This window comes from Xiphophorus hellerii, chromosome 9 (genome assembly GCF_003331165.1).
Source record: "Xiphophorus hellerii strain 12219 chromosome 9, Xiphophorus_hellerii-4.1, whole genome shotgun sequence".
NCBI lineage: Eukaryota > Metazoa > Chordata > Actinopteri > Cyprinodontiformes > Poeciliidae > Xiphophorus > Xiphophorus hellerii.
In genome coordinates this window covers 414,163-441,216 of record NC_045680.1, presented here as the reverse complement: position 1 = coordinate 441,216, position 27,054 = coordinate 414,163, and the positions used below count along the sequence as shown (strand labels likewise).

The following is a 27,054-nucleotide window of genomic DNA, read 5'->3' as shown; positions in this document are numbered from 1 at the left end:
TTTTGATGATTTATAAACCAACAGTATTTTAAAGTTTATTCTCTGGAAGGACTTTAGAACTGGGTGATGTGCTCCACCGTCCTGGTTTTAGTCAGAACGCCAGCAGCAGGGTTCTGGATCGCATTGTTTGAGTCATAACAAGGAAAAAGTTTAAGTATTTTTGTCCAACAGGTGTGTTTATGTTCTCAGGTGCAGCGTGTAATAAGGTCCCCCGCCTCACAGAGTTCCACCGACTCCGAGTCAGACACACCAGTCCTAAAATCTGTGCCTTGATTTTAAACAAACTCAGTCCGACTATCTCTGGATCACAAGGTGGATTTTTATTCTGATGATTTCATTTAATAAAACAAATATAAAAACCCAGGCAGACCTGTGAAGACACTGTTGCAGTAATCAATGCAACTAAAGATAAACGCATGGAGGAGTTTCTCTAGATGTTGCTGAGACATTAGTCCTCTAATCCTGGACATGTTCTTAATTTTGACTTTTTGTATTTATTTACGTTTTCTTTAACGTGTATTTATCTTTTTCCTGGATCTCTAATACAGTGAATAATAACTATTAAAGTATATTGTCTCATTTTTTGTTGAGAAGTCTAAACTGTTCCTACTGTCTTTCTGTAACTCGGGGTGTCCAAAGTGTGGTCTGGGGGCCATTTGTGGCCCTTGGATGAATTCTTTGTGGCCCCTGATGAAGTTACTGCTAAAAGGAAGATAAATAAATCTTGTGTGTATTTTTCTATAAATCATGTAGCAAATACAACAAGCTACTCTGATGAGATTTAATTAAAATTGGTCTAAATGAATAAAAAAATCACTGCAGGTTGTTGGCAGCATCATCCATGTTGCCAGATTGGGTGGATTTGCTCCTAACTGGACTTTTTTGAAGGAATTGGGCTGAACCCCCCCCCAGCTCTGGGCTTCTTTCTGCAACTTTTAGCAGGTTTTTAGAAAGTTTTCATAGAAAAATTCTATTGAAATACTTTTTTTTCTCCAAAGAGTCCAAAAATATGCTAGTGGCTCGTATTTTTTGCGACAGTAGGCAGACAGGAAGGAGGGGCGGGGGGCATGCGGCAAAGGTCGCCGGGACCAGGAGCCGAACCCGCGACGTCCGCGTCGAGGACTAAGGCCTCCAAACGTGGGGCGTGCTAACCCCCTGCGCCACCACAGGTTTTTACTCTGGCAGGGAAAAAAAGCCAATAAAAAATGATAAGATCTAAACACATAAACTGAAATCTAAATGTTGAGTTTCTGGCCACAGTTAAAGATTCGATGAACTTGAACAACTTTGCAGAACCAAAACAATCCCAAAAGCTTTAAGTGTTTACAAAATAACAACCATGCATCCATTTTTTGTTCCTCTTCAAAATAAAGGACTTGTTTTTGTAGCTTTATTGCATAACATGTTGAAACCCCCATTAGTGATGGAGTTTGTCACAATCTGAAAGAATGTGAAGATTTATAAAGCCGGGTTTGGCATTTATTGATTCGTTATCATGATAAGAATTTAGATTTATCGTTCTCTATAAATTCCAATTATTAGTATTTGAAACTAAATTGTTGAGATTGATCATTTTACTTTTTTCTACATAACTAGTTTTGAAAATTTGCAGTTAATGACATAAATTACACTTGTTCATGTGACTGGGGTCCTAAAGAAGCGTATTTGTGTTTGTGGGGAAATGATTGCTACTTCATCCAGTCACAGACATACAATCACCTAACAAAGTAATAATAAATACTTCTTAATGTTGCTTTTATCAAAATAGTACCACAAAATATCATGATAAAACTTTAAGTTGACGTCATCCAACCGTAGTCATAGAGCTATTAAAGCTTTAGAAATCCACTGTAACAGAAGTTATAAACCAGATTATCTTTATAGTCTGAACATGATAATCTTGTGGATTGTGTGGAATCAAAGCGGCGCAGGCCGTGCTAACGGGCCGTGCTAAAAGCAGGCTAACGGGCCGTGCTAACAGCAGGCTAACGGGCGTGCTAACAGGCGGCTAACCTCCCTCAGGGCGACTGAGCGCCGTCAGTCGGTAAATCGGTAAGTGATCCTGGATGTCATTTAATCAATATGAACAAGCAGCAGCTGCTCCACATCATCATCTCCCCTGGGGGTCATTGTCAAGACAGGGCATAAAAAATTCATGTTAGTGTGTGTGGAGGTGTGTGTGTGTGTCTCTAACAATTTATCTGAGCCATTTTTCACAGCGCTTTAATGTGACAGGGGGATAAACTGTGGAGCTGCCTCTGGTCTGATGGAGTTTACAGTCAAAGCATCTGTTCCTCTGAGCTGAAATACTGAGAATCTGACTGATTTTATTAAATATGATGGAGTATTAGGGCCATACCAAAATGTTTACTTTTCTATTTTTATTATTTTTTTAATTTGTATTTTAAAAAAACATTTATTATGAGAGTAAAGTAAAAATAATACAAGAATAAAATCTGAATATTTCCAGAATAAAGTCAAAATATTCCGATATTAAAATCATAATATTATGAGAATAAGGTCAAGATATTTTGAGAATATTCATAATATGAGAACAAATATATTTTGAAAATAAAATTTTAATAAAATTGTAACACTGACTTCACTCTGTTATTTCAACTTTATTCTCATTACTTTATTTTTATCATTTATTCTCATACAAATTTATTCTTAAATTACTTCGACTTTATTCTTGTCATTTTATTTGGCCTTATTACTCCATCATAATTTTATTCAAGAATCAATAAAAATGGACCGAGTTAACTTCCTTATACATGAATAATTACGTTTTTACACCAATTTTGTGTTAATTAATATTTATTCAGTAATTTCAAGTTTTAATACATCCTTGAGCTCTAAAATTTTAAAATTAATATTTTTTTCACTTTTAATTTACTTTTTATTGCCAAAGCACAGAGGTATACGTTAAGTAGCTTTCATCAAATCTACTTCTGTTTGTTTTTTATTGAATCATTTGAGACATTGAGCAGATGAGGAAACACTCCCAGGTGTTACGCCGTCTCCTTTCCTTCCCTCTTGGTTCCTCTCCCAACGTGAGACAGTGAAATCTCATCCAGCCACTCTTTTCTGCCCTTACAGCCAGCAGGGAGGGACATGTCATTTCACTCGTCTGCATGTGTGTGTGGGTGTGTGTGTGTGTGTGGGGGTGTGTGTGAGTGGGTGACAGGGCTCTGATCTCTCAGATAGGGAGATAGCCACCTGATTCAAATGGCTCGCTTGTTCCCGGCAGTCACCTGATCGGCGTGTGAACTGACTCCTCTCTTATTTACAATCAAATGCTGCAGAGCTGACCTGCCCAACCCAACCCAACCCAACCCAACCCGGGACGGCCCGCTTTCTGCGCTTGCCCTATATTTACCATGTGGGTCTCTACTTGCAATACACACACACACACCCAGACATACAGAGGGTTAATCAGAGAAGCACTGATGGAAACTTCCAGCAATGATGTTTTGCAACTAGCAAACTATCTAGTTGTATGTACATATATATATATATTTTTTATTAGAGGTGACTTATCACGCTCCCTTGAACATGTTAGGTTGTGTCCTAATAAGTTTATTACTTTTCTTTTTAACAAAATCATTCTTAGTTAATGATATTTTAGTCTATTTTAGGAACTCTGTCACTTTAAATCCAAATAAGCTGCTGCTGGCCACGCCCACCAACTCAATGTTTACACTCATACGTGAAAATGGCTGCAAACAGATGCACAATTGTACAACCATACATCCTTGAAAAGCAGAAGTGGAGCCTACTGCCCAACCAACAAGAATGCAGCAAGTGGTAAACAACAAAACTCTGTCTTTTCCAGCAGCCATTGTACAACACGTACACAGTGGTAAAACCAGCTCACCAAATGTGTTAGAGCTTAGCTGGAGTTGCTAGGTAACAGGCTGAGGTTTGCTGGGGTTGCTAGGTAACGAGGCAGTGCCTGTTGACGTTACATTATAAATGTATACTATAAATGTCTCATTTTCCAGAGACCAACAAACATGAACTTATTGCCAAAAACCGGCTGGGTGATTTTAAAAACAGTAGAAAACTGTACAGCTGTTCAAAGTACAAAAAGGTGCAAAATGTGAAGTTTTATAAGCGTTCATGCTGACAGCCATGACACAAAATAGAAAACTGAAAAAGAACGTTGACGAAAAATCAAAGTCTGCTTTGTGAGTTTTTCAGTTTGATGACATCACAAGAGGGTTGATCTGAAACACCATGGCAGACGAGCAACTTCTCACTGAGACATTGCTCGTCTGACCTTTTAGTTGAGAAAAACTTAAAATTATTTTGGACATCTCGAACTTCCAAGAAGATTTACTTAAAAACAAGTGAAACACTGTCTAATCTAATCTAATCTAATCTAATCTAATCTAATCTAATCTAATCTAATCTAATCTAATCCAACTGATGAGTTAGATTGACTATGAAAAGACGCTGCTCTGAAGGGTTAGATATAAAATCTCACAGAAGTGAATTTAGTTTATGAAGAGTAAAAAAACCTACGAAGAAAATTTCAGTTTATCAATTAAACTTTATTGTCAGAATTCTGAGAAAAAAGTGAGAATTTTTGAGGAAAAAAGTCTAAAATCTGAGATGAAAGTCAGAATTCAAAAATGTGATTCTGAATTCTGATAAAAAAAGTACATCCCCCCCCCCAACGGTCCTGATCCTGTTCTGTACAAACGTCCTTTTGAAATGAGTGAAAAATGAGCCTCAGAGTGAGAAAGAAGCAGCTCCAGTGTGGAGCATCTGTCCGTCTGTCCGTCCCTCTGTCCCTCTGTGACTGTCCTGTCTGATTATCTGTCCCCGCTGGCCCTGAGGGGACACACACACTGAAAGAGGCCACTCTTCCATTCAACAACAGCTTCTGTCTCACACACCCCCCCCCCCCCCCACACACACACACACACACACAGAGAGACCTCAAAGTCACCAGCTCCAGAACGGCCCGATAGTGACTGATGCAATCAATCGAAATCTGCGCTGCAGTCAACAAGAACGACTCTTTTCTTTTTTCTTTAGGTGACACAGAAAAGAGATTTAAAGAGGGCAGAGTCGACGTGAAAACGGCAGGTTTTTATGAGCCGTAAACGCTCGACACACACGCAGCCCTATGAGGTTCATGTGTTAACGCTCCATTAAGACATTTTTACCGTTTGACACATAGCAGCCGCATCTAAACGTGTCAGTCATGAATCATCAAAATGTGAGGCTCAGTCTTAGATTATGATGTAAAACACAGTATCATCTGCAAAACATGGCACCTGGAAGAACTGAGCTGATTTTATGATGCATTATGAACTCATTTATTACAGCTTCTATTAAAAAAAACAAAAATATGAATTTATTCTAAGTGGTGGAGAATTTATGTTTACGTCTTTATCCCCATTAGCATCACTAGCAGCAGCTATTCCTCCTGAGGTCAGATTACTTTTACAAACATGTCATATTACAGCTGAAGTTTTAAAGTTACACGTTTGATACCTTTTAAAGAAAGATGTTATATTCCCGTTACATAAAATTTAAAAATATGATACTTTATCAGTTACACCTTAAGTAAACTAGTAGCATTTTGGGTTATGAGTTTGTGAGCCACCATCATTTTGTAATATCTGAAATTTATTCCAATTACAATTCCAGTCATATAAGCATTGGGTAGAATATTTCAACAATAAGAATGTTTCCTTGTAGCTGTTTGTGAGGAAAAGAGAAAACAGGAGCACAGGGAAGATCAGTAACATCATTTCTGTGAGTGTGTGTGTGTGTGTGTGTGTGCGTGTGTAGGTGTGTGTGTGTGTGTGTGTGTGTGCGTGAGTGTGTGTGTGTGTGTGTGTAGCTGTCATCTTCATGTCATGTCTGAACTCCTGACATGCTGTAATGCATTAGGGTTAGGGCCTAAGCACACAGTCAGACAGCAGGATTTATGTGTTTAAGTAACGCAGACTTCACTCTGCAGCGCTAAATTACGTTGATTAGCACAAAAAGAAACTTACAACATGAATCTTTTATGATCAAATTAGGTTTGAATGTGTAAAACATAAACCAAAGGTTTAGTTGAAAATCTGGTTTTACTGCTGTACCTTTTCATTCTATAGGTTTATTTTCACTGTCAAACAATAAAGTGTTTGATTTTAGGCCAAATTCAATAAATCTTTAACAATAACATGTTTAAAACCAAAACAATGTTTGAATATGTAAAAATAAAAGGTTGCCATTGTTGCTATAATTGGCGACTGAGTGGATATAACTAGATCTGTCGCAAGAAGCAATAAATCAATTCATGTTAAATGTTGGGATTATTTCTATGGAGGGAAAAATGCAAAGTTAGTACACAAGAAACATCTAACTTTATGTTATTTCATTAATAAATTAAATTATTTAAGTTAACGTCATTCACATTCATCATTTTAAATCAAACTGTTGTTTGTACTCAATTTAAAAATGTTTTATCTGACATTTCAGTTTCAACAAATATACAAAGTTGAATTTACTCCCCTGGTCTGGTTTTACAGTGTATTAACACAGTTATCCGTACAGTTAAATGAAATGTGTTGAATCAGTTTGGGATTTCTGCTGGGATTTAAGACAATTTAAACTATTTAACGGCATGATGCTTTTTCTTTGAACCATATTAAACATCTTTGAGATAATTTTTTATGTATGTAAACATTTTATTTGTTGTTTATAGACATTAGAATATTAACTCCTCTGTTTTTATCTTATATATTTGGGCTGATGTGGGTGGAGTAAAAACATCCAGACATGACTGTCCACATTAGTCGTCATGCTGATTATAATGCTTTTATTTTGAAATGTGAGTCATCGGTACCTAAAACATTTAACCAATAAAATTGCCATTTAAGTTTCCGTATCTTTTATTTAACTGGTTGTTGATTGATATTTGTTTGAATTTAACCAACTAAAACCTAAATAAGTCAATTAAATCTGCTTATTTACCTAAATTAGTTAAATTCTTAGATTTTTTTGCTCATCTGTGTTGCTCACTCACATGAAAAAGAGAGCAAAGTTATTATTTTGTAATAAGGGCAGAAGACGTTACTGCTATGAGTCAGAAATCTTATTAATGCTCATAACTGCTCATAGTGACTCTGATGTCAGTCACACGTTTAGTGACAGTTCTGACATTTTCCTTTATAATTAATCCCGTTCTGGGAAGAACAACAGGAAATTGTGGTTGACTAAACCAGCACATTTAATTTAATTAGCTCCTCTAACACAAACAGCGTTTTTGTATATTTGTGCATTCACAAACTAATGTTGTATGTAATCTTTTTTGTTTATCTCTTTGATAAAAACCTTCAAGCTTAAAAAAACTCAGGAGCCACAGTTTATTTTTGCTTTTTAGTTAAAAATGCTAAATAATCTGATTTTTTTTTTTCATTTTAACTGCTCAGCAACAAATGAGGATGTGATATTTTAATGAAACAATACTGTATGTAAAATTGACTTTTTAGCTTTACATCATGTTATAACGTGATTCCCTCATCGCGAGTGTTGCTTTGATTCTTTCATGCATGTTTGAGAAAGCCTTTCATCTCCACGGCAACCATTCAGCTGTACCAAACTGAATGGTTCGGTACAGCTGAAACCATGCAGGTGGACCTAGCTCCGCCTTCAAGACGCTGAAGTTTCTCCCACTCAGCTCCTTCAGACTAGCCAGCAGCGATTAGCAAACACCTGGTGGCGCTGCTGAGCTCATTATAGGAGCTGCTGCTCAGTGAAAAGACTTCAGCGTTGTTAAAGGGTTAATAGAGGAGCCATGTTGGGATGATTCCAGAAGGCGGAGTTTCAGATTTTAAAGAGACAGAGGCTCAAAATCAAGGCTTTGAATCAGGAAGTAAAATTTCTTTTAAGTCATAATTTATATATATATATAGCATTTTTCTAACAACTGAGGGTATAAAAATGCTGTAACATGGCACCATGTGCCTGGAAAACATTTAATACTGTGATTAGAAAGCGAGTTGTAGTGTTATATTTTCAGTTTTATCTCGTTATTTTATTGTATATCCAGTTTTATAATCTGTCGATGGGCTGCAGGTGCAAATTAGCTTTTGCTACAATCTGGTTCAGATTACAGAATAAATGATGACATTAATTATTCAGCTGAACAATTAAATAGCTTTCTAAATAAAGCTTATTACAACAACAGTAATAATAATAATAATAATAATAATAATAATAATAATAATAATAATAATAATAACCATCTAAGATATAAATGTATCTTTGAAAATCTCATACAAAACAAAAATAAAACTCTCCATCTCCATCAGCTCCGTTTGCTGGAGTCCCATTTAAACCATTTCTAAACTGCATCTAGGTGGCCGCAAAAAACAACTCCAAGGACCTCAAATGGCCCTCAAACCGCACTTTGGACTCCCCTCTCATAGCACCACACCTTCTCATCCCTTTTGGAGCCACTTTTTTCCCAGCCTGCATTCATCTCTGACTGTGTCATATTCCAAAATAGGCCAGGCAGCGCCGGCCGGCCCTCCTCCCCCGTTTTAATGTGCGAATGGAGTTGTTGGTCAACAGTTGGGTCGGGGGCCAGGCAGGGGGAGGGGGGCCGCGAACAATGGACTGCGCTGTTTTACGCCGGAGTCGGTGGAGGGAGAGAGTCAGGCTGATGACAGAGTGAAAGAGGTTAGTGTCTATGCTGGGAAATGAGACCAGAGAGCGGAGGGGGGGTTCCTGTGTCTGCTGGCTTGTTAATGATGATTCAGTCCCATCAGCTCAACAGCCTTCCATATCAAAGAGTCCCTGATCGCAGGAGAAGCAGCTCCAGCTCAGCCAGTCAAACTGCTTACATGTTAAATTATGTCAGCTGGGTTTTCAACACCTGCTGACGGAATCCATGATGGAAAAACTTTTATTTTTGGCAGCTAGAGAATGAAAATCACCTCTTATTACATTGTTTTAATAAGTGACTGTAGTTTTATTTCACCATTTGGTGGTTCTGACAAACATACACTGCAAAAAAAAAAAACAATATCTTACCAAGTATTTATGTTCTAGTTTATCTTAATACGCCTGAGATAATTTACAAGAAGCTCGTTTTAAGTCAGTGATGTCCAAACTTTTTGCCCTGTGGGCCAAAACTGGAAAACTTCATCTACTGGCACAAAATGTATGGAAAAATTCAAAAATAAGTTTCCTGTTATCTTTTTCAGTTTTCCCTGCTCAACAATAAACACAACTTTTTATGAAGTCTGAGGATCCAGAACATAAAAAAGGCTCTAAACTGTTAAAACAAAAACAGACCATTTCCAAATTATTTGGCTCATCAATTATTTTTTAGGCCAATTTCTTGACTTTGATCAGGAGTCGAACAAAATCATTTCAAGGGCCACAAATGGCCCCCAGGCCACACTTTGGGCACCCCTGTTTTACATCAATAATTCCTTAATATTGATGAAAAAGAGTTTGTTCCACTGGCAGATTATTTTTATTACTAGTACTTTCCTCAATGTTAAGGAATCATTGACCTAAAATAAGCTCCTATATCTGCTGAAGAGTTATTCTTGTCTTATTTCAACTGCACTTAGATACTTACACTAGAACTTAGACTAAAACACTGTAAGATTTTGTATTTTTTTCTTTGTATCTAAGAAGAAAACTCTAATCCCGCTCATTCAACGAGTCACTGTGAGAAAGAAAAAAAAAATCAAAGCTGCAGCCGGATGAGTCGAGACGCTTCAGCCAACTGGGTGGAAATCTGCAGGCAGTGAGAGTTTATGGGAGGAAACGCTCTGCACTGCAGCTACGGTCGTTTCTCATTCACACCCAGGCTGCCTGGAGTCGCCTGGGTGGAAGCAAAGCCGGCCCAAAGCATAAGAAAACTCAGCCAACCTGGACTATCACTCTTAAATCGAAAGTTTGTTTTTATTTCTTCACTTTTACCTCACCAAGATGCTGACTACAAGTCACAATAAAACAACACAGACTGGATTTAAGAGTTTGAAGTTCTTCAAGGTTGGCTATTTTTAGGATTTAACAGAAATAAATGTAAAAAATAATTTGTAATTGTGCAAAGTGTTCTTAGATTGACATGTCAGATTGTCATAAAGTGATGTTGCTTGTCTGTTCTTTAAAATCATTTCTTACACAGTGAGGCAATAAATCCAGGACAAACACTGAAAAAAAATAAAATCTTACCAAGTATTTCTGTTTAGTTCTAGTGAAATATCTGAGAACACTTGAAATAAAACAAAACTAATTTACAAATAACTTTCAGCAACATATAGGAGCTTATTTTAGGTCAATAATTCCTTAATGTTTATATCTTCCATTGGCAGAATATTTCACTTATGAAAAAATGTGTAATCTAAAAAGAAAATGTCAATATTAAGGAATTATTGACCTTAAACAAGCTCCCATAACAAGTAAAGAAGTTACTTGTGAGTTAGTTTTGTCTTATTTTAAATGTAATAAGATATTTAGACCAAATATCTCTGGTTAGATTTTGTGTCTTTTGCAGTTTATGACTTTAAAGGAGTGAATGATATTGGAAAAAACTGCCTAATGATAAATTCTGTGCAGCCCGCCTTTTAGTTTTTGTTTTCTGAGATGAAATGATGCATCATAGACACTGAAACTAAAACTGAGTTCCTTCGGAGAGCAAAAGAACTTTAGATCAGCCGGTGGAGTTTCATTTGAGGCTGCAACTCAAGCTGCACCATCAGCTGTTGCATCAAGCAGCCAGCAGAAGCATATTATTATTATTATTATTATTATTATTATTATTATGGACCAGTACAGTGTGAACCTGCAGGGTTGGAGCTGCATTGTCCTCCTCCCTCTGCAGCCAGCAGGGCTCAGCAGCCAGCACAGCCAGCCAAGCGTTTGACGTTATTAAATAATAAAGAGATGTTGATCTGGTTGCATTGTTGTGAAGCAAAAAAGGCCAATTAGCGCGCCGTTATACTATCATTATGGTTGCATTAACTCGAATTTGTTATAAGACAATGCGCACATTGACACTCGGGTTTTACATCTCTGACAATGGCGGAAATTAATCTGCATGCAGGAATCTGACGGCTGGAAGCGCCGCGATAAATAAATAAAAACGCGTAAGCAGGAAAAAACGTAAGAGAAGAAGAAGAAAGTTTAATTTGAAACTTGAATTCTGTTCTGATTCGGTTGTAGGTTAAATTACCTGCAAGTGTTCAGGTTTACCAGAGGCAACAGGTTTATTGTTCTGATCAAACCAAACGGGACATTTATTGTTGGTTTTTTCTTTACCAAAGTTTCACATAATGAGCCAGATATCGAGCTGAATTTCGTGACTCATTTTTTCGTTTTTAAGAGCTCTGTTTTCTGTTATTTTGAAGAATCTGAGAGCTAAATAATAATAAAAAATAACCAAACACGAGTTTTAGTTACAATAAAGCGGGACAAACGAGAGTTGTCGCTTTTGTTCCGCGGCGAACTGCGCATTCCTGCAATGATGGCGCTTTATAAAGCTGTCAGCATCAATGAGCAGAAATGATAAACGGAGCTGGGGTCGCTGGTGACGTGGAGGTGGAGGGGGGAGGGGCGTGGGGTCCGCGGAGGCCTCGAGCCCTCTGAGGGTCCGGGCCGCGCGAGGCTGATGGCATGATGGTCCGTGTCAGTGTGTGGTCCTTTTCAAAGGAAGAAAGTGCGCGCGCGCGTGTGTGTGAGTGAGAGAGAGTGTGTGTATGGGTTACTGTAGAACACACACACACACCATCTCTCTCTCCCTCTTCTCTCTCTCTCTCTCTCTCACACACACACACACACACACACCACCCGCTTCCCTTCCCTGCACCTGCGCTAGAGCAGCAGGCTACTGGCTGCCATTCAGTCCCTCTCTGCTCCAAACACACACACACACACACACACACACACACACACACACACCCACACACATACACACCCACACACACACACACACACACACACAGCTGAAACTCTCAGCTCTGACTGTTTTGCTATCCATCCATTCTGCTCCGATCTGAACAGAAACCTCTGGATCATGAAAAGTAATTCGGTTCGCGTCACTTTGGGGGCGAGTTTCTCTTCCACCGACGGAACCGCTTCAACCTGGACCGAGTCTGAACTCTCTGATCCAAACTAGTTCTAAAAGGTTTTTCTAGTGTTTACAACTGAAACCAAGGTTGGTGTGAAACAGAGTAAGAAACGGAGTGAGAGTTTAATGTGGAGGTGACGTCATAGCCACCCCCCCTCCCCAATCATCATCATCATCATCATCATCATCATCATCATCAGCCGAGCCGTGGTGAAAAAGGAAAGTGGCTCTCGTGGGATTAGGAGCCGCAAAGGTCGTATTGTTTGCGTGTGCACGCGCGCGCGTGAAGCCGGGTCATTTGACCTAATTTAAAAAAAAAAAAAAAAAAATCATCTAATCCCAACAACAAACACAGACAATAACGGATTTGATGGAAAGAAGCCAGTGGCCCATAAACAAACCAACCGTGTTCTGATGGATTCAAAGAGTTTTGACTTTTTTCCAGACATTTATGCAGGATCAGGAATTTTTGTCTGAACTAAATATTCAAATTTAAGTGATTTTTTTTTTTTTTTGCTTCTTTTCACGCGCAGAAATTATAATAATAGTTTTAAAAATAATTTGTTTTGGACGCGTTTGTTATTAATCGTGTCGGTGTTTCGCAGCCAGCAGAAAACATCTGGAAGGTGTTTGGTTGGTTTTTAATCTGGGAGGTAAAATAAGGGGGAAAGTGGCGCGCGCTCACCACCTGTTGCAAACCAAATAGCCTCGAGCTGCGGCCGCCAGACTGCACGCGAGAAACAGATGGATGGATGGATGGATGGATGGATGGATGGATGGATGGATGGATGGATGGATGGATGGATGGATGTGAAAGTAAATGTTTCTGCTTTAACTTTGGTTTTATCTCCACTCTGACGGTCAGTTTGACCGTTTGATCAGATTTTATGACATTTTTCTGTGAAACATTTTGGACCCTTGATTCCGTTCATCACCTGTGTTTGCGCAGGTTGGGCAGCACCTTTATTTAATGTTTGAACTAGGACGCCTTGTGGGCTCAACCTTTTTTTCACAAAACAAATGTGGGGTAATGTTTACTATTACATTTTTGCGTCTTGTGTATTTATCATTTTCCTTTTTTTAAATTAAAATATGCTCAGTTTGAAAGGAAAACAAAGTGCGTAAACTGTGAATTATTACTGGAAAGGAACAAATGAAATCGTTTTCTTCAATTAGCATGAATGAAATATTGAGTTTCTCCGCTTTTTAAAGCTCGCTGAGTTTTCTCTTTAGGTGTCACCAACACTTTGTATCAGCTTTGAAAAATACATCAAGCGCTCCATGTGTTCAAAAAGCCTTTTTCCATCACATCAAAGCTACAGAGCTGATATAGGGAGAGAAATTATTAATTTTACGGGGCCTCGGGGCCTGCAGGGGCCCAGCGTTCATGGGAATAAAATGTAACAAAAAGGAAAAAACATGAGGGAGTTTAACGCGTCCACTGCGACCTTTTAGAAACAAATTGTTTATCAGCGGCCTTCTCGGCTATTACAAGCAATTCAGCTGTTCGGATCAATAATTAATGGGCCAAGCAACGATCCCCTGACCTCTTCAAAGTCCGCCTGAGCGACTGAGAAGGAGATGGATAAATACCGAGTGGCCTCTTCAAATATTCATCTGCCGCTCCCCCGGGGACCGAGCCTGCAAAGACACAACGGCCCTAATCTACCTCACACACACACACACACACACACCCACCCCACACACACACACACAGGCTGACACACTCCCCCCAGATTTAAAACGGTTAGGAAAATTAAGGCCGAGCTGTTAGCTCATCATAGGGATTATTATTATTATTATTATTATTATTATTATTATTATTATTATTATTATTATTGGTTCGGGTCGGCTTGACATGAAGATGCATGCAGGATCCCCCCCCTCGTCTTATTTAATAAAAACAGAGGAAGTGTTGGTGGGTTACCGGAACAGCAGGAGCAGTTTGATTAAACATGAAATTAAAAACGGACAATCTGCGTGGCGCTATTAGAAATAGGCGCTTTTCCGCCTTCTTCTCTTTTTTAGCGGACTCCCCTTCAATTTACCGCTAATTTAAACTGTTATCCTGTTAAGACAACCCTGGGATTTACAGCATGAAGAGAGAGGAAACGCTCTGGCCCACACTTTGAACTCATTTGGTTTGTGAATAGCAGCATAACATCTATTACTGCAGAAATATTAAACATTAAAAACGATGTTAACATTAAAAAAATGCAGATGTTTAACTGATTGGCTTCAGCAAAAAACTCTGAAAAGTCTGTTACAGAAGAAGAGAAATAAAAGTTTATACCTGCGGATGGAAAATCTGATGAGGCCATTAGAAAATACTGGGGATCCTGAAGCAGTTGGTTATTTGTGCTGACATCCTGCTAAAAAAGAGCGCAAATATGATCTGCTTCTAAAGTTAAAAAAATAAAATAAAATCCTCAATTTGCTTTAAAATGAAATCATAAACAGACAGATGACAACACGTGATGAGTGGGAAAGAAAAATCAAAACTCAAACAATTTCAAGTATCCAAATTTCAAAAAATTTATTCATTTTTCAAACTGCATATTGAAAAAAAATATATATACTCAGCTGAAATTGTAACTGTTATAAGGATGGTATTAGTTCCGGTAATATGTACATGGAGTGGTTGGCTTCTGCGTACAGGCCACAATTCTTTTAAAAAATACAACTACGGGAATGGATTTGGAAATAAAAACTTAAAATGTCACAGTAAATATACAGAAACTGTACAAATCAATTAGAAAATAAAGAGCACAAGCGTCATATCTCTAACAGATGAGAAGTGGGAGACGGAAATATAAATTAACAACCTATGACAGGAAAAAAAAGTGTCATATTTTGTAAAAGAAAATTTAATTTTTTTTTTTAGTAATATTGACTTTTAAAGAAAAAAAATAACAGTATTACCTGCTTATGTCCCTTTTCTTTCCAATGTTTGCAGTAATTAAGGAGCATATAATCCCAGTTCTGCCATTTTCACCTTTTAATATTTTCTGCAGAACTGGCGTTGCTTTATATAAAAATTGCAACCTCTTGCAGTTTAACAATTTCATCTGATTGTAATGTTTCTTTGATAAATACTGTACAAAAGGTGATTGCAATAATAAAACATTTGATTGCGACTCCCACTTTCTAGATTTCCAAACTCCACCGGCGGTGAAGCGGGTCTCCTGCCGTTCCTCTAGAGCTTCCTTATTAAATGAAAGAGAGAGAGAAAAAAGAGCGGTTTCCTTTTTCTTGGAGACTTCTATACAACTTTTCCCACCCCGAAATTTGTCTGTACAAAAATAGTCCAACGTTAAGTAGTCCAGAGTTTCTCTTATAAAAGTTCGGGTTGTTTTTCTTTTTCTTCTTCTTCTTCTTCTTCTTCTCTTCATGGGCTCCGAGTCTCTTACATGTGTGTTAATGGCAGCGTGCCGTTGATCGTCGTCCCGGGCACGGTGCTCTGGTAGTGCCCGGACATGTGTAACCTGCTCTGGGCGCTCTGGTCGCTCACCTCGGCCCCCGGCAGGTACATGCTGATCATGTCCCTCAGGTCGCCGCTCTGGCAGCCCGGGGCGGCCCGGTGGGACGACGAGGTGACGACGGGCGGGCTGGAGCTGCTGGACTCGGACTTGACCACCGAGGAAGGCCCCATGGAGCCCAGCGCGGTCATCCCCGGCGTGCTCTGCTGGGAGTAGGACATGGAGTAGGTCGGGGAGCCGTTCATGTAGCTCTGGGAGCTCGTCATGGAGTTGTACTGCAGGGCGCTCATGTCGTAGCGGTGCATGGACTGCATCTGGCCCGGGTTGTGCGCGTTCAGCCCCGGGTGCTGGTAGCTCAGCTGGTCCTGCATCATCCCGTAGCCGCCGTTGGTCCAGCCGTTCATGTGCGCCGCATAGCTGTCCATCCGCTGGTTCACCCCACCGCCCAGTCCGGCCCCCACTCCCACGCCGACCCCAGTCCCCATCCCGTTTCCTCCAGGGGCCAGCAGCCCGCCGGGCAGGGTGTACTTGTCCTTCTTCATGAGGGTCTTGGTTTTCCGCCGGGGCCGGTATTTGTAATCCGGGTGCTCCTTCATGTGCAGGGCCCTCAGCCGCTTGGCTTCGTCGATGAACGGTCTCTTCTCGCTTTCCGACAGAAGTTTCCACTCGGCGCCCAGCCTCTTGCTGATTTCGGAGTTGTGCATTTTGGGGTTTTCTTGCGCCATCTTCCTCCTCTGGCCCCGGGACCACACCATGAACGCGTTCATGGGTCTCTTGACCCGCTCCGGGCTGTTTTTCTGGTTCGGGCCGTTCCCCGGGGTGTTGGGGTTGCCCGTGCCCCCCGTGTTGGTCTGGGGAGCTGGGGGCTTCAGTTCAGTCTCCATCATGTTATACATGAGGAACAGCTTTCAGTTGGGAGCTTCCGAGCCGAAAAGAGGAAGGAGACAAACTCCAGCAGCCGGAGGCAGACGGAGGCAGGAGAGGGAAAAAGTTACCTGTCGATCTTCTCCGCAACTTTTCTCTGGACAAAAACAAGCATCAAGTCGCGTCTCCACACTCTCTCCCTTCTCTCTCCCTGTTCCCACCAGAGAGTGTGTGTCACAGAGTCAGCGTGTGAGTGTGTGTGACAAGAGAGGCTTTTCCCAAAAAGGTCCCCGCGATGTTGTGTCCACAAAAACTTCTCCCGCTCGGTGGAAAAAGCATCAACAAACGGCACTTTTTCGCCGCTCTGTCCGCCTGAGCCTTGACAACTCCAGATAGTTTTTGGACAAGTTAATAGACAACCATTCATGTGACTGGGCTGTCAGAGAATAAATGGCTTCGACCTGGCCAATCAGAGCGCGCGTTCTCCACGACGCGCCAATGAGAGCCTTAATTAGCATAATGGGCGGGGCCTAAATGCCCCGAAGCGGCAGAGGAAGCGCTCTCACTCTCAACATCCAATATAAAGTACATGTTTACTATTTTCCACACTTCTGAAAATACTTTTTATCCGAGGTTATGTATGACTTTTCTATATATACAAAATAAAACAAAACTAATTAAATAATGTCTTAAACTTCCCATTTACTTGGAGTTTAGAAGATATTCAAAGATTGAAAAATATGCTCTGATAGTGGATCAGATTGTAAAGATTAAACCAAAAGTTATAATTCAATTAATTTGTCAGGATTGATTTGTTCTTAGTGGCTCGTGTCACTCCTGTTGTTTCATTTTTTAAAGGTTTTAATTCCCTCATTTCCAGGTCTGATAAAACAACAAAAATACTTAAATAAACTTTGTTAGTTACTCAAAGCGCTGAATGGAAGAAGCCATGGCTGGTTTTGGCGTTGAAAAGAGGAAAGGTAATCCAAGACCCCCCTCCCCTCTTCTTCTTCTTCTTCTTCTTCTTCTTCTTCTTTTGTTTAGCCAAGTTGAATGCCAACACACAGAAGGCAGACGGGCTCATCTCATTTTGTTTGGGATGTTGTCGCTACATCTGTCCGGACAAAGACCCAACTCCACTTCCACTTCCTCTGGTGCTGCTGCTGGCAGTGTGCAGGGAGGAGAAATAAAATATGAGGAATAAATCAAAATAAAGCGGATTTTTCCCCCCAAATCTAATTCCAACAAACATGTCGGTGAGACAGGAGTAAATAAATAAATATATGTATGTATATATATAAATCCAACCGCTGGTTCTGTTGTAATCAGAGCAGTAAGTGGATTCAGAGTAAAAGTTTTCAGAAGCTGGATGTTTCATCCCGCAGAAACACGCCGTGCTGCGTGACACAAGCGCCGCCTAGTGGACGAAACTGAAACTGCGAACGCTGCTGCTCCTCAGATCAGTTCAGCACAAATAAAATACCTAAAAGATGTTCATCCAGAAGAGAAACTTTTGTTATTCTGCCAGCAGCAGCAAACCGAAGCTAAATCAATCCCACCTGACATGATTTCATGTAAACACGAGCATCCAGATTAAATCAAACAAGCAGAGATCAAGACATTATTTTTGTTTTAGTCATTTGATAATAAATGGAGGACAGACCCCCCCTCCCTGCTCTCATTATGCCGGCCTCGGCCACCTTACATAAGATTCATCTTGTGCTTAATAGGCAGCGAGGGGCGACACATGCACCTCGGTCCATTATGATGCAAGGTTGAAATGGGCCGCTCGGCTGCTATCTGCATCTGAGTGTGTTCCCCGCTACCTCTAATCTGCTTATGATAATAAAGGAACAGCGGGGCCCTGCTGCTGTCTGAAAGCAAGGCCCCCAGCCAACCGCGGGAATGGCCCCTGCATCCACAATCATCCCGAATTAAAGCCGCTGCTTGACAAAAACTAGCGGGGCGGCTCCCTGCGACCCCCCGCCACACCATCCAGCACGGATCCTGCAAAAATATACAACAAGCGGCGCGACAGCAAAAACACGGTTTTATGGAGGCACAAGAGCAGGTGAGAGGAAAAACAGGCTGGATTTGAAATCTAATTCAAGTTGCGAAGGTTAAGTTTTTAACTTGTTGCGCCAAAAATTGTGCAAGTTTACCCCGACCAAATATTAATAACCACATGGCAAAAATACAGAGAAACATTAATAATAGCAAAATGAAACAACATTGGATTTGTGCGTAACGAAAGAGTCAAAGAAGTTGCAGATAAAATGATAATAATGTTGTATATGCAGCCGCTAGGGGCCGTGCAGAACAAAACATGAAGCATATGTTTTGTTGCATGAATATCCGACTCGATGTGTGATCAGAGAAAATTCACATAAAAACGATGCGTTTGATATTTAATAGATTTTATGTTCAGACTTATCACAATGTGCGCTAAAATGAATATTAATTAAATTTTATATGGGGAAAAATATTTATTCACAATCATTAAAAAAAATATTTAAGCGAAATCCAATCAAATGCAAAAAAGCTGCAAAATGAGTCCATTTTGGTGAAAATGTGAATTATTTAATATTAATCGCTTTAATAATAATCCGTCGTTAAATTGCCAAATATAAAATATTCCCCATAATGTTTGTTATTTTTCTAAACTGTCAAAAGCGAAAAACATCTGAGAGTCAAGTTCATAAAGCCATGCGGTGTCATTCCACAACACTGCATGCTTAACACACACACACACACACACACACACGCCCTCACACGCACACACACCAGCTGAAACACACACTTACATGCACACGGACACGCAGAGCCACACGCTCGGGGCTTCTCCTCTCCATCGCAGTTCAACTTGCTGCCACTTCGGGACTTGTCTTCCTCTCCTCTTGATTGGCGCAAATTAAGCAACTCGCCGTTTCGCTCAACTTCCCCAGGAAATCTTCAGCCGTCGCCGCGGCCCAAATGAGTCCGGCGGCAGCTGCTCCAGGTCCGGCTGCGTCCCGTCCCGCATGCCGCCTCCCCTCCGTAGCCCCCGGGAGTCCGCGCGGTTCCGATCCGACCGCCGGGCTGCCTTCGCCGGGCGAGCGGAGCCGCGCAGCCTCGCTCTCTGTCTGGAGCTCCGCTTGTCTTCTCTCCGCGAGTCCCTGCAACAAGAAAAGCCGTTTATGGCGACACAATGTGAAAAGGGGGCCGATTTAAAAAGGAGAAGAATGCAAGCAAGAACAACAAAAGTCAGTTATAGCAAAGTCTGTGCCTCTCCTATCTTCCACCCCCTAGCTTAGCCCACATAATGAGCAGGAAAAAGCTTTATATTTTGTTCACTGGGTATTCACAGATAATTTGAAGCCATTGTTTCTGCCACAGATGGTTCTTTTTAATACAATAACGGTGCTCTTTGTGAATAGCGAGCCCACAATAAAAATCTAAAGCGTCCTCCTGAATAACCATTTTGTTCTCTCTTGTATAGGCCGAACAAAAGCGCCAGTGAGGTAATGGCCTGCCTTATTGAAAGCCTCAGAATGGGGATTTGATAAAGATTTTTTTTTCGCTCCTTTTTTTCTTTTTGCAAAGTAAACGGCAGTGTCAAAGAGAAAGTGACACGGGATGAAAAGGGGGGGAAACAGCTAGAAAAGGTGCCTGCTGCTGCAAGTTTCACATATTATTATTAATATTATTATTTACTTTTTTGTGTTTTGTGCAAAAACTAGTAGTGATGGCGTTTAACAATAAAGTGGGTCTGGTCAGGTGCATGGAGCTTTAATCCAGAATACATTAAAGATCTGCTCTGGATTTAAAACACAGCGTGCTGCAGGGTTTGCTCCTTTCCGCTGAAATGCACGGAGATGAGTCTGACTGGAGCGACCTGCTCAGGTCCAGATGCGCACCTGTACGGCGCATCCTGCGGCCTCCAGTTTGATGCAATCCGTAATTAACTGCAGGCTAATCAATAAAGCATTTAACGGATGTACAATGCGCGCGCAGGGGGATGATCCCGAGCCAAACAGATTGGATGTCTGTGATCGTTACAAGGTGAGGACACGCTGTCTGTCACAGGATGGAGGCTGGAGGGCAGCAGGTGAAGGGATGAGGAGAGATGAATAGCAGGAAGAGGAGGATGAGGAGGAAGGGGGGGATGAAGGCCCAAATAATGGAGGAAGGAAAAGATGAACAGAGAGGAATCTTTTTTTAAAAACCAGATCATGGAGTCAGAACATCAGAAAACACATCAACATATATTTACCTCTCAGTTTGCAGATATTGATCTAAATTAATAGTAATAAATAAAAATTACATCCAAATATGTAAAAAGTGACAAAATTCCCTCAAAGAATCATAATTTCTGTTAAACCCATTTTCATATTAGGTTGTATCAATTTATTTAATGTTCCCAAAACCCATAAAAAAAAAACTTAAAATATTAATAAATAGCTGCTTCTGCATTCAATATCCTAAAACTGACTACTGAACATCTTTTTTATGTTATTTGGCATCTTACAGATTAAAACTGTTTTGATTTGATTATAAAATAAGATTTAAACTCACAGCTGATATCTAGAGGGCCACATAAAAGCACTAGTGGGCCGGGTTTGGCCCCCGGGCCTCCAGTTTGATAAAGTTTTCATCACCTACAGTGATGGAGAGATGTTTTGTTTTATAACCTAATCATCTTTCACAGAAGTTTCTTCAGTTTCTTCTAACAGCAGGTTTTTAATTAATGACATTTAGAACTGGAAAGTCAATATTCTTTATTTACTCTCCAAAATATTCATCATGCAAGCTGCACTTTTCAAAAAGCAGAATTAAATATTTTTAAACGCTTCCATTTTCAAATAAGAAAGAAAAGTGAAATGACTGCTGCCTACATGAGTTTAAGCAGCAGCAAAAATAAAATCACCAAATCGCGACACAGTCAGTTCACTGCTGGGTTTTATTTGGAGGAATGAGATCCACCTTCAGGCATCCAGGGTCAAAGTTCATATGAGGGAGTGCATGGCAGCAGAAACCAGACAGCAGCTTGGAGTTAAATAAAAACTGAACCAAAGGAAGACATGAAAACAAAAAACAGATGAGAGAGAGAAGATCAGCGCTCTCAGAGGGAAATAACTCAGATTTATCTGATCAATCTGAATCAGTCGCAGAATTTTAATTCTAAACCCAGAAACTGAGGAGGGAGAACGAGATCACGTGTTTAAAACCTGCAAAAAGGAGAGAAAGGCCCGCAGCACCATGGGAGCTTTTAGAAAGGCTACAACCATCACTGAATGCTAATGTCTCTTACACACACACACACACACACACACACACACACACACACACAAAACATTCACATGTGATTCTGCACATTCACACAAATGCATATTACACATGCATGCTAACGCCTCCATATGCATGAGAGCCGACACATTTGCAGCGTCTGTTTGTGTTTTTTCTGCAGCGCTGCCTGATGGAAGAGCCACAGTGGGCTTTTCTCCCTTTGTGTGTCTGCAAAAGCATAGCGTCGGTGTGTGTGTGTGTGTGTGTGTGTGTGTGTGTGTGTGTGTGCGGCAGACACATTGACACAGTATTCAGTGAAAAGGGAGGCCCTGACTGAAGGAAACACTGCTAGCCAACTGTCAATCATGGCGCACGCACAAACATTACCACACACACAGAAAGCCGCCCATTCATTAGCGCTGATGTTCTGGTCCTTGAGAAGAGATAGTTATGCAGTTAGAGGCTGCGTTCGGGTCCAGCAGAGGCTCTCAGCATCACCAAACGTCTGCATGAGTTCACACTCTCTCTCAGCGCACCTGGTTTTGCTCAAATTCATTTTCCTGTCTTCAACTTTACTATCAGAAGTACATTGGGGGCATTTATTATTTATCCGTTATCGTCACAATACATTCCAAGTAATAATGTTTAAAATCCTCCAAAACTATCCACAGGTTTAAATTAAAACACAATTATCTGTACTGATGGCCCAGTCAAAGTAAAAACTAAATTTTTGGTCACATTTGAAGACTTCTGATGAGCTTGAACTATTTTGCAGAACATAAACAATTCCAAGAGACTAAGGACTAATGTCCCAGGAAGATCTAGAGCAGCGGTTCTTAACCTGGTTCTATCAAACCCTAGGGGTTCGATGAGTCGGTCTCAGGGGTTCGGAGGAGCCTTTGCCACAGAGGTAAAGACACACTTGTGTGAAGTCGTGATGACACGCTCCGGTTGGCCATCATTGCTGCAGAGGATCATATTACATTGCTTGGCCAATCAGTGCTGCGGGAAATCATCAGCAGAAGTTACCCTCATTTATGCAAAAACAAATCAAAGCAAACCTTTGATTTGCGAAGATGTCTGTTGGACAGATATTTAAACTCTTGGCACCAGAGAAATAAAACATTTTTAAAATTGCTCATTTTAAAACATTAAGTCAATTAAGTCAAATTTGATATTTCTCCAAAACCAGATCTCTGATGTGTGACAGCTGATGAGCAAAATTACATATTTATTGAAACACGACAAAGAGAGTGTGAAAACGGACCATGAAACAGGTCTTCATCCTGTTCATCATGTTTATCATGTTTATGGTGTTTATTGTGTTGGTGGTGTTTATTGTGTTGGTGGTGTTTATTGTGTTGGTGGTGTTTATTGTGTTGGTGGTGTTTATTGTGTTGGTGGTGTTGGTGGTGTTTATTGTGTTGGTGGTGTTTGTGGTGTTGGTGGTGTTGGTGGTGTCTGAAAGGACGGAGGCAGAAGCCGTTCTTCGGTGTGAACTGAACTGTGCGTATGCGGCCTTGCAGAGTCACACAGTGAAGGTTAGACCTGTGAAAACCCAACACTCCTCTGTGCCTGACCCATTCCACCACATGATGCAACACAGCTTTCAACTTTCTATGTGGACAGAAAACTTTTCTGAAAAGGGAAGAAAAAAGCCTTTAAAATGCAAGTGTGGACATAAATTTTCATATCTGAACAGCTCTTTTCAGGCGGCCTGCCTCGGCATGGACATGGCTGCTGTCAGAAAGGTGCAGGACAGAGAGCACAAAGTTGAGGATTAAAGCTCTGAAGATACCAAAGTGCTGACCACCAGCAGAGAGCATCCGGCTGGTCAGTCCAGCAGTTGTTTGCCCAGGCGGCGGCGGGAAGATACACGGACACAGCTGCCAGATATTTGCTGAACAACACACTTTGTTGGCATCTCATTATGAAGGACAGAATCACAAACAGCTTGAGCAGATCTGGAGAGACATTCTGGGGGGTCGCCATCTTTTCAGGCTCACGTTTTACTCTAACTCTTCCTGATAAAACTCTAGGAGTGGTGGGACTCAATTCAAATGGTTTCTCCAGTTAACTGCATGGTCTGTAAGTAATTATTCGCATTTAAACTGATTTTCATTTTAAACCCCCGTCAAAAATAAGCAACATTTATAATTCAAAATCCCTTTTTGCAGCTAAATTATTGAACAAATGGATATATGAGTTCAACAAAAAATATTTGTTTTTAATCTGTTATTTAATTTTCTATTTTATTTGCAATTGATTTTAATTTAAAAACCTGACAAATATAAGCAACATTTTCAATTCAAAACACCATTTTGCAGCTAAATTATTTAAGAAATAGACATTTAAGTTCAACAAAAAACATATCTATTGTTTTTTTTATTTGTTATTTATGTAATTTATCCATCAGATTAGTGTTTCAGGAACTCCTGATCATTCATAGAAATACATTCGCTGACGTTAGCATCTGAGGCTGTGCTGCTGCTACGTGTTTAGCATGGAGATGCTAATTTAAGGCTAGATTACGTTCTCTGATAGGCTAACTCCTTTTAACGCAAGACAAACACAACAATAGTATTTTCCAGCATCCAATCAGATCGTTTCAATGAGCAGAAATTGACTCCCAAACAAGCAGCTTGGTGGTTGTTGTTGTTTGCAGTTGCTGCATGTGCGTCAGATTTACTGGCGTACCAGAAACACAACGCAAAGGTTCCGGCTTTGGATTTTTATATGTTAGGAAAAAAAAAAAGTAAAAAAAAATAGAAAAGTTTTTAACACATAACAATTTACGTATTTAATTAATCAAAATTAAAAGTGTGAAAATCGTGGCCCTACTTTGGTCATCATGTTAATGCTTAATCACACAAAATGGCTTCTAAGCAATTTTTTTTCTTTTGCTTTTAACAAATGTTTTACTGTTTGATGCATTAAACAGGGACAGACAGCTCTCCTTAAAGCTGCAGCTTTTATTAAAAAGGTTTTGTACATATTTGTTAAAATCATTATGTTGTGACAATGTAACACAATTAGGTAATCTGTAAAAAAGAAAAAGAAAAAAAAACTTTGCTTTCTCCCAGTGCTCCCAGTACTAACTGCAGAAATACACCCCTCACTCAGAAACAACCAATCAGAGCCAGGGGGAGGGTCTTAGTGCTGTCAATCACTCTCAGGCTCGCCCCGTCCCGATTGCTCTTTGCTAAATTATAGCTGGTTCACCACAGCATATCCTGACATCATTGCTAATGCTGGTTAGCATAGCCACTGATGACGGAGAATAAACGGTTTTTCTGTAACACTAAATTGTTTTTCCACCATTAGCACATTGAGCAGAGTACAGGAGGTTGATTGACAGCACTAAGACCCGCCTCCTGGCTCTGATCGGTTGTTATTGGTGCATTTTTGCAGACTATATTAGTAGCTCAGGAAGGAGGAAATCGATTTTTTCACAGATTATTTCTTAAACTGTCAGAACATGGTGGCAGTTTTAATAAATATGGAAAAACATATTCTTGTAAAAGTTACATACTGCAGCTTCGACAGTCAGGAAAGGAGGAGATGCACATGATCTATATATTATAACACTATATAAAACAAACATCACTCTATTTTTAACATGCAGAAATCAAATAATATTTTTACTTATTTAGTAAGTAAACCATTAAATGTCGTGAACCATTCAATTTTCAGGATTATATTTAAGATTAGACACAGAATTGCACATCCTTAGATTATCTTGATGATAATTAAACTGTCATCTGTGTCAGTTATAGTCTTCATGCTTTCTAAATGGTTGCTAACTTGAACAATTTAAAGTTGAACAGATGGTTTTTTGTTCTAAGGCCATGATTTTTCAACTCCTGACATATTGAATATTTAAATATTTCATCATTACACGGATGGGAATATTTATGACAACATATCAGACATGCATCCACATAATTACGGTTTATTTAAAAGCACGAACTGTTTATTTGATGGACAGTTAATAACGATCAAGTCATATAAGAGTTTGTGTTTGTGGATTTGTTATTGATCGCCTTCATATATTGTCTGTCAGGATGAGGAGGAAACGAAGATCAGAATATTAGATGAATAAGGAAATCTCTCTGAGGAGAAATGAAGTCGGATTATCAGACGACTCAAAGAGACTTATCATCTGAGTGCCATTAAGAAATATAGTGCAGTATGGATGTGTGTGTATGTCGTGTTGCTAGAAGCTGTTGCAGGGATTGGATCTCTGCTGGCTGTTTGTCTTGTGCTTAGACCTGGACGGGGTGGGTTGGGTTCTGGGAGAAATCAGCTTGAACTTCCTCTTCTCTCTATCTATAACTACCGTGTTTTCATTGTACTAATGTTTGATGTATGTCAAGCTGTAAAATTCAATAAAGAAAGTTGGAAAAAAAAAAAAGAAATATAGTGCAGTCAGTTACAGAGATGGCATGAAGCAACGCAGTTTAATCTGTTTTACAGGCATCTGTGATGAAGCACCAGAAAAAAACAGCATCAGTTTAGCATCATGTCGCTATGAAACAGGTGGAAGTTGGTCTCACTCTGGTGCAGCACGTCTGTCTGTGAATCACAAAGTGAAACTGTATTTTTCTGCTCTGGTTTTGAACCTCAGAGTGTTTCATCAGCCTGGCGGGTCACCAAGTTTTACCTGCCCCCCGCCAGGCTGAGGGCTGTCTGTTTATTTTAATTTGAGGTTTTTATACAGCAGTAACAGTGACAGTAAAGATGGATTAAGCTAGCTTTATGGTTGATGCATTGAACTGGTGTGAACTGAACTGCAACTTTTACAGGAATCAACACCAGAAGCTTACAGACAGTAGATGGGTGGATGGTACCATAAAACTTCACAGCTCTGTTTTATATGATGCTTTGTGGGAATATTTGTGTGGCATAAAGTTGTAAGGTTGTTAGACTTGGAGACGACTTTGTTTTTGGCTGTTTGGGCCAACTTTATACACTGCAAAAACAAAATCTTCCCAAGTATTTTTGTTTAGTTTCAAGCACTAATATCTCAGTACACTTGAATTGTGCAAGTCATTTTCACCAACACAAGAGCTTGTTTTGAGTCAATAACTCAATAATATTGAGTCAATAATATTCATCTAGAGACGAATATTGATAAAAAGTAATAGTTCTACTGGCAGATTTTTGCACTTATACCAAGGACATATTTTCCTTGTTATAAAATAAAGAGAAATTAAACTAGTACTTTTTATAAATGTTCAAGAATTATTGATGTAAAACAAGCTCCTATATCACAGGTGTCAAACTCAAGGCCTGGGGGCCAAATCTGGCTCGCCGTAGCTTTTTATGTGGCCCTCTAAACTGCAAATT

At 39.9% G+C, this 27,054-nt stretch overlaps 1 protein-coding gene across 10 annotated transcripts in view; it reads right to left on the bottom strand.

Annotated features, from left to right (window-relative positions):
• sox2 (SRY-box transcription factor 2) overlaps nt 1-27,054 on the bottom strand; it is a 176,475-nt gene that overhangs the window by 34,803 nt on the left and 114,618 nt on the right. For 5 of the 10 annotated variants that reach the window (XM_032572001.1, XM_032571999.1, XM_032572003.1 and 2 more), the window contains 2 exons: nt 19,245-19,595; nt 14,615-17,603 (listed from right to left, as the gene is read on the bottom strand). In XM_032572001.1, coding sequence (XP_032427892.1) covers nt 15,504-16,472 — 969 coding nt within the window. In that variant the 5' untranslated portion in view covers nt 16,473-17,603; nt 19,245-19,595 and the 3' untranslated portion in view covers nt 14,615-15,503. Of the gene's footprint in view, nt 1-14,390; nt 14,411-14,614; nt 17,604-19,244; nt 19,596-27,054 lie in introns of those variants that run through there. The other 5 variants (XR_004340457.1, XR_004340455.1, XR_004340454.1 and 2 more) reach the window with 3 other exon arrangements.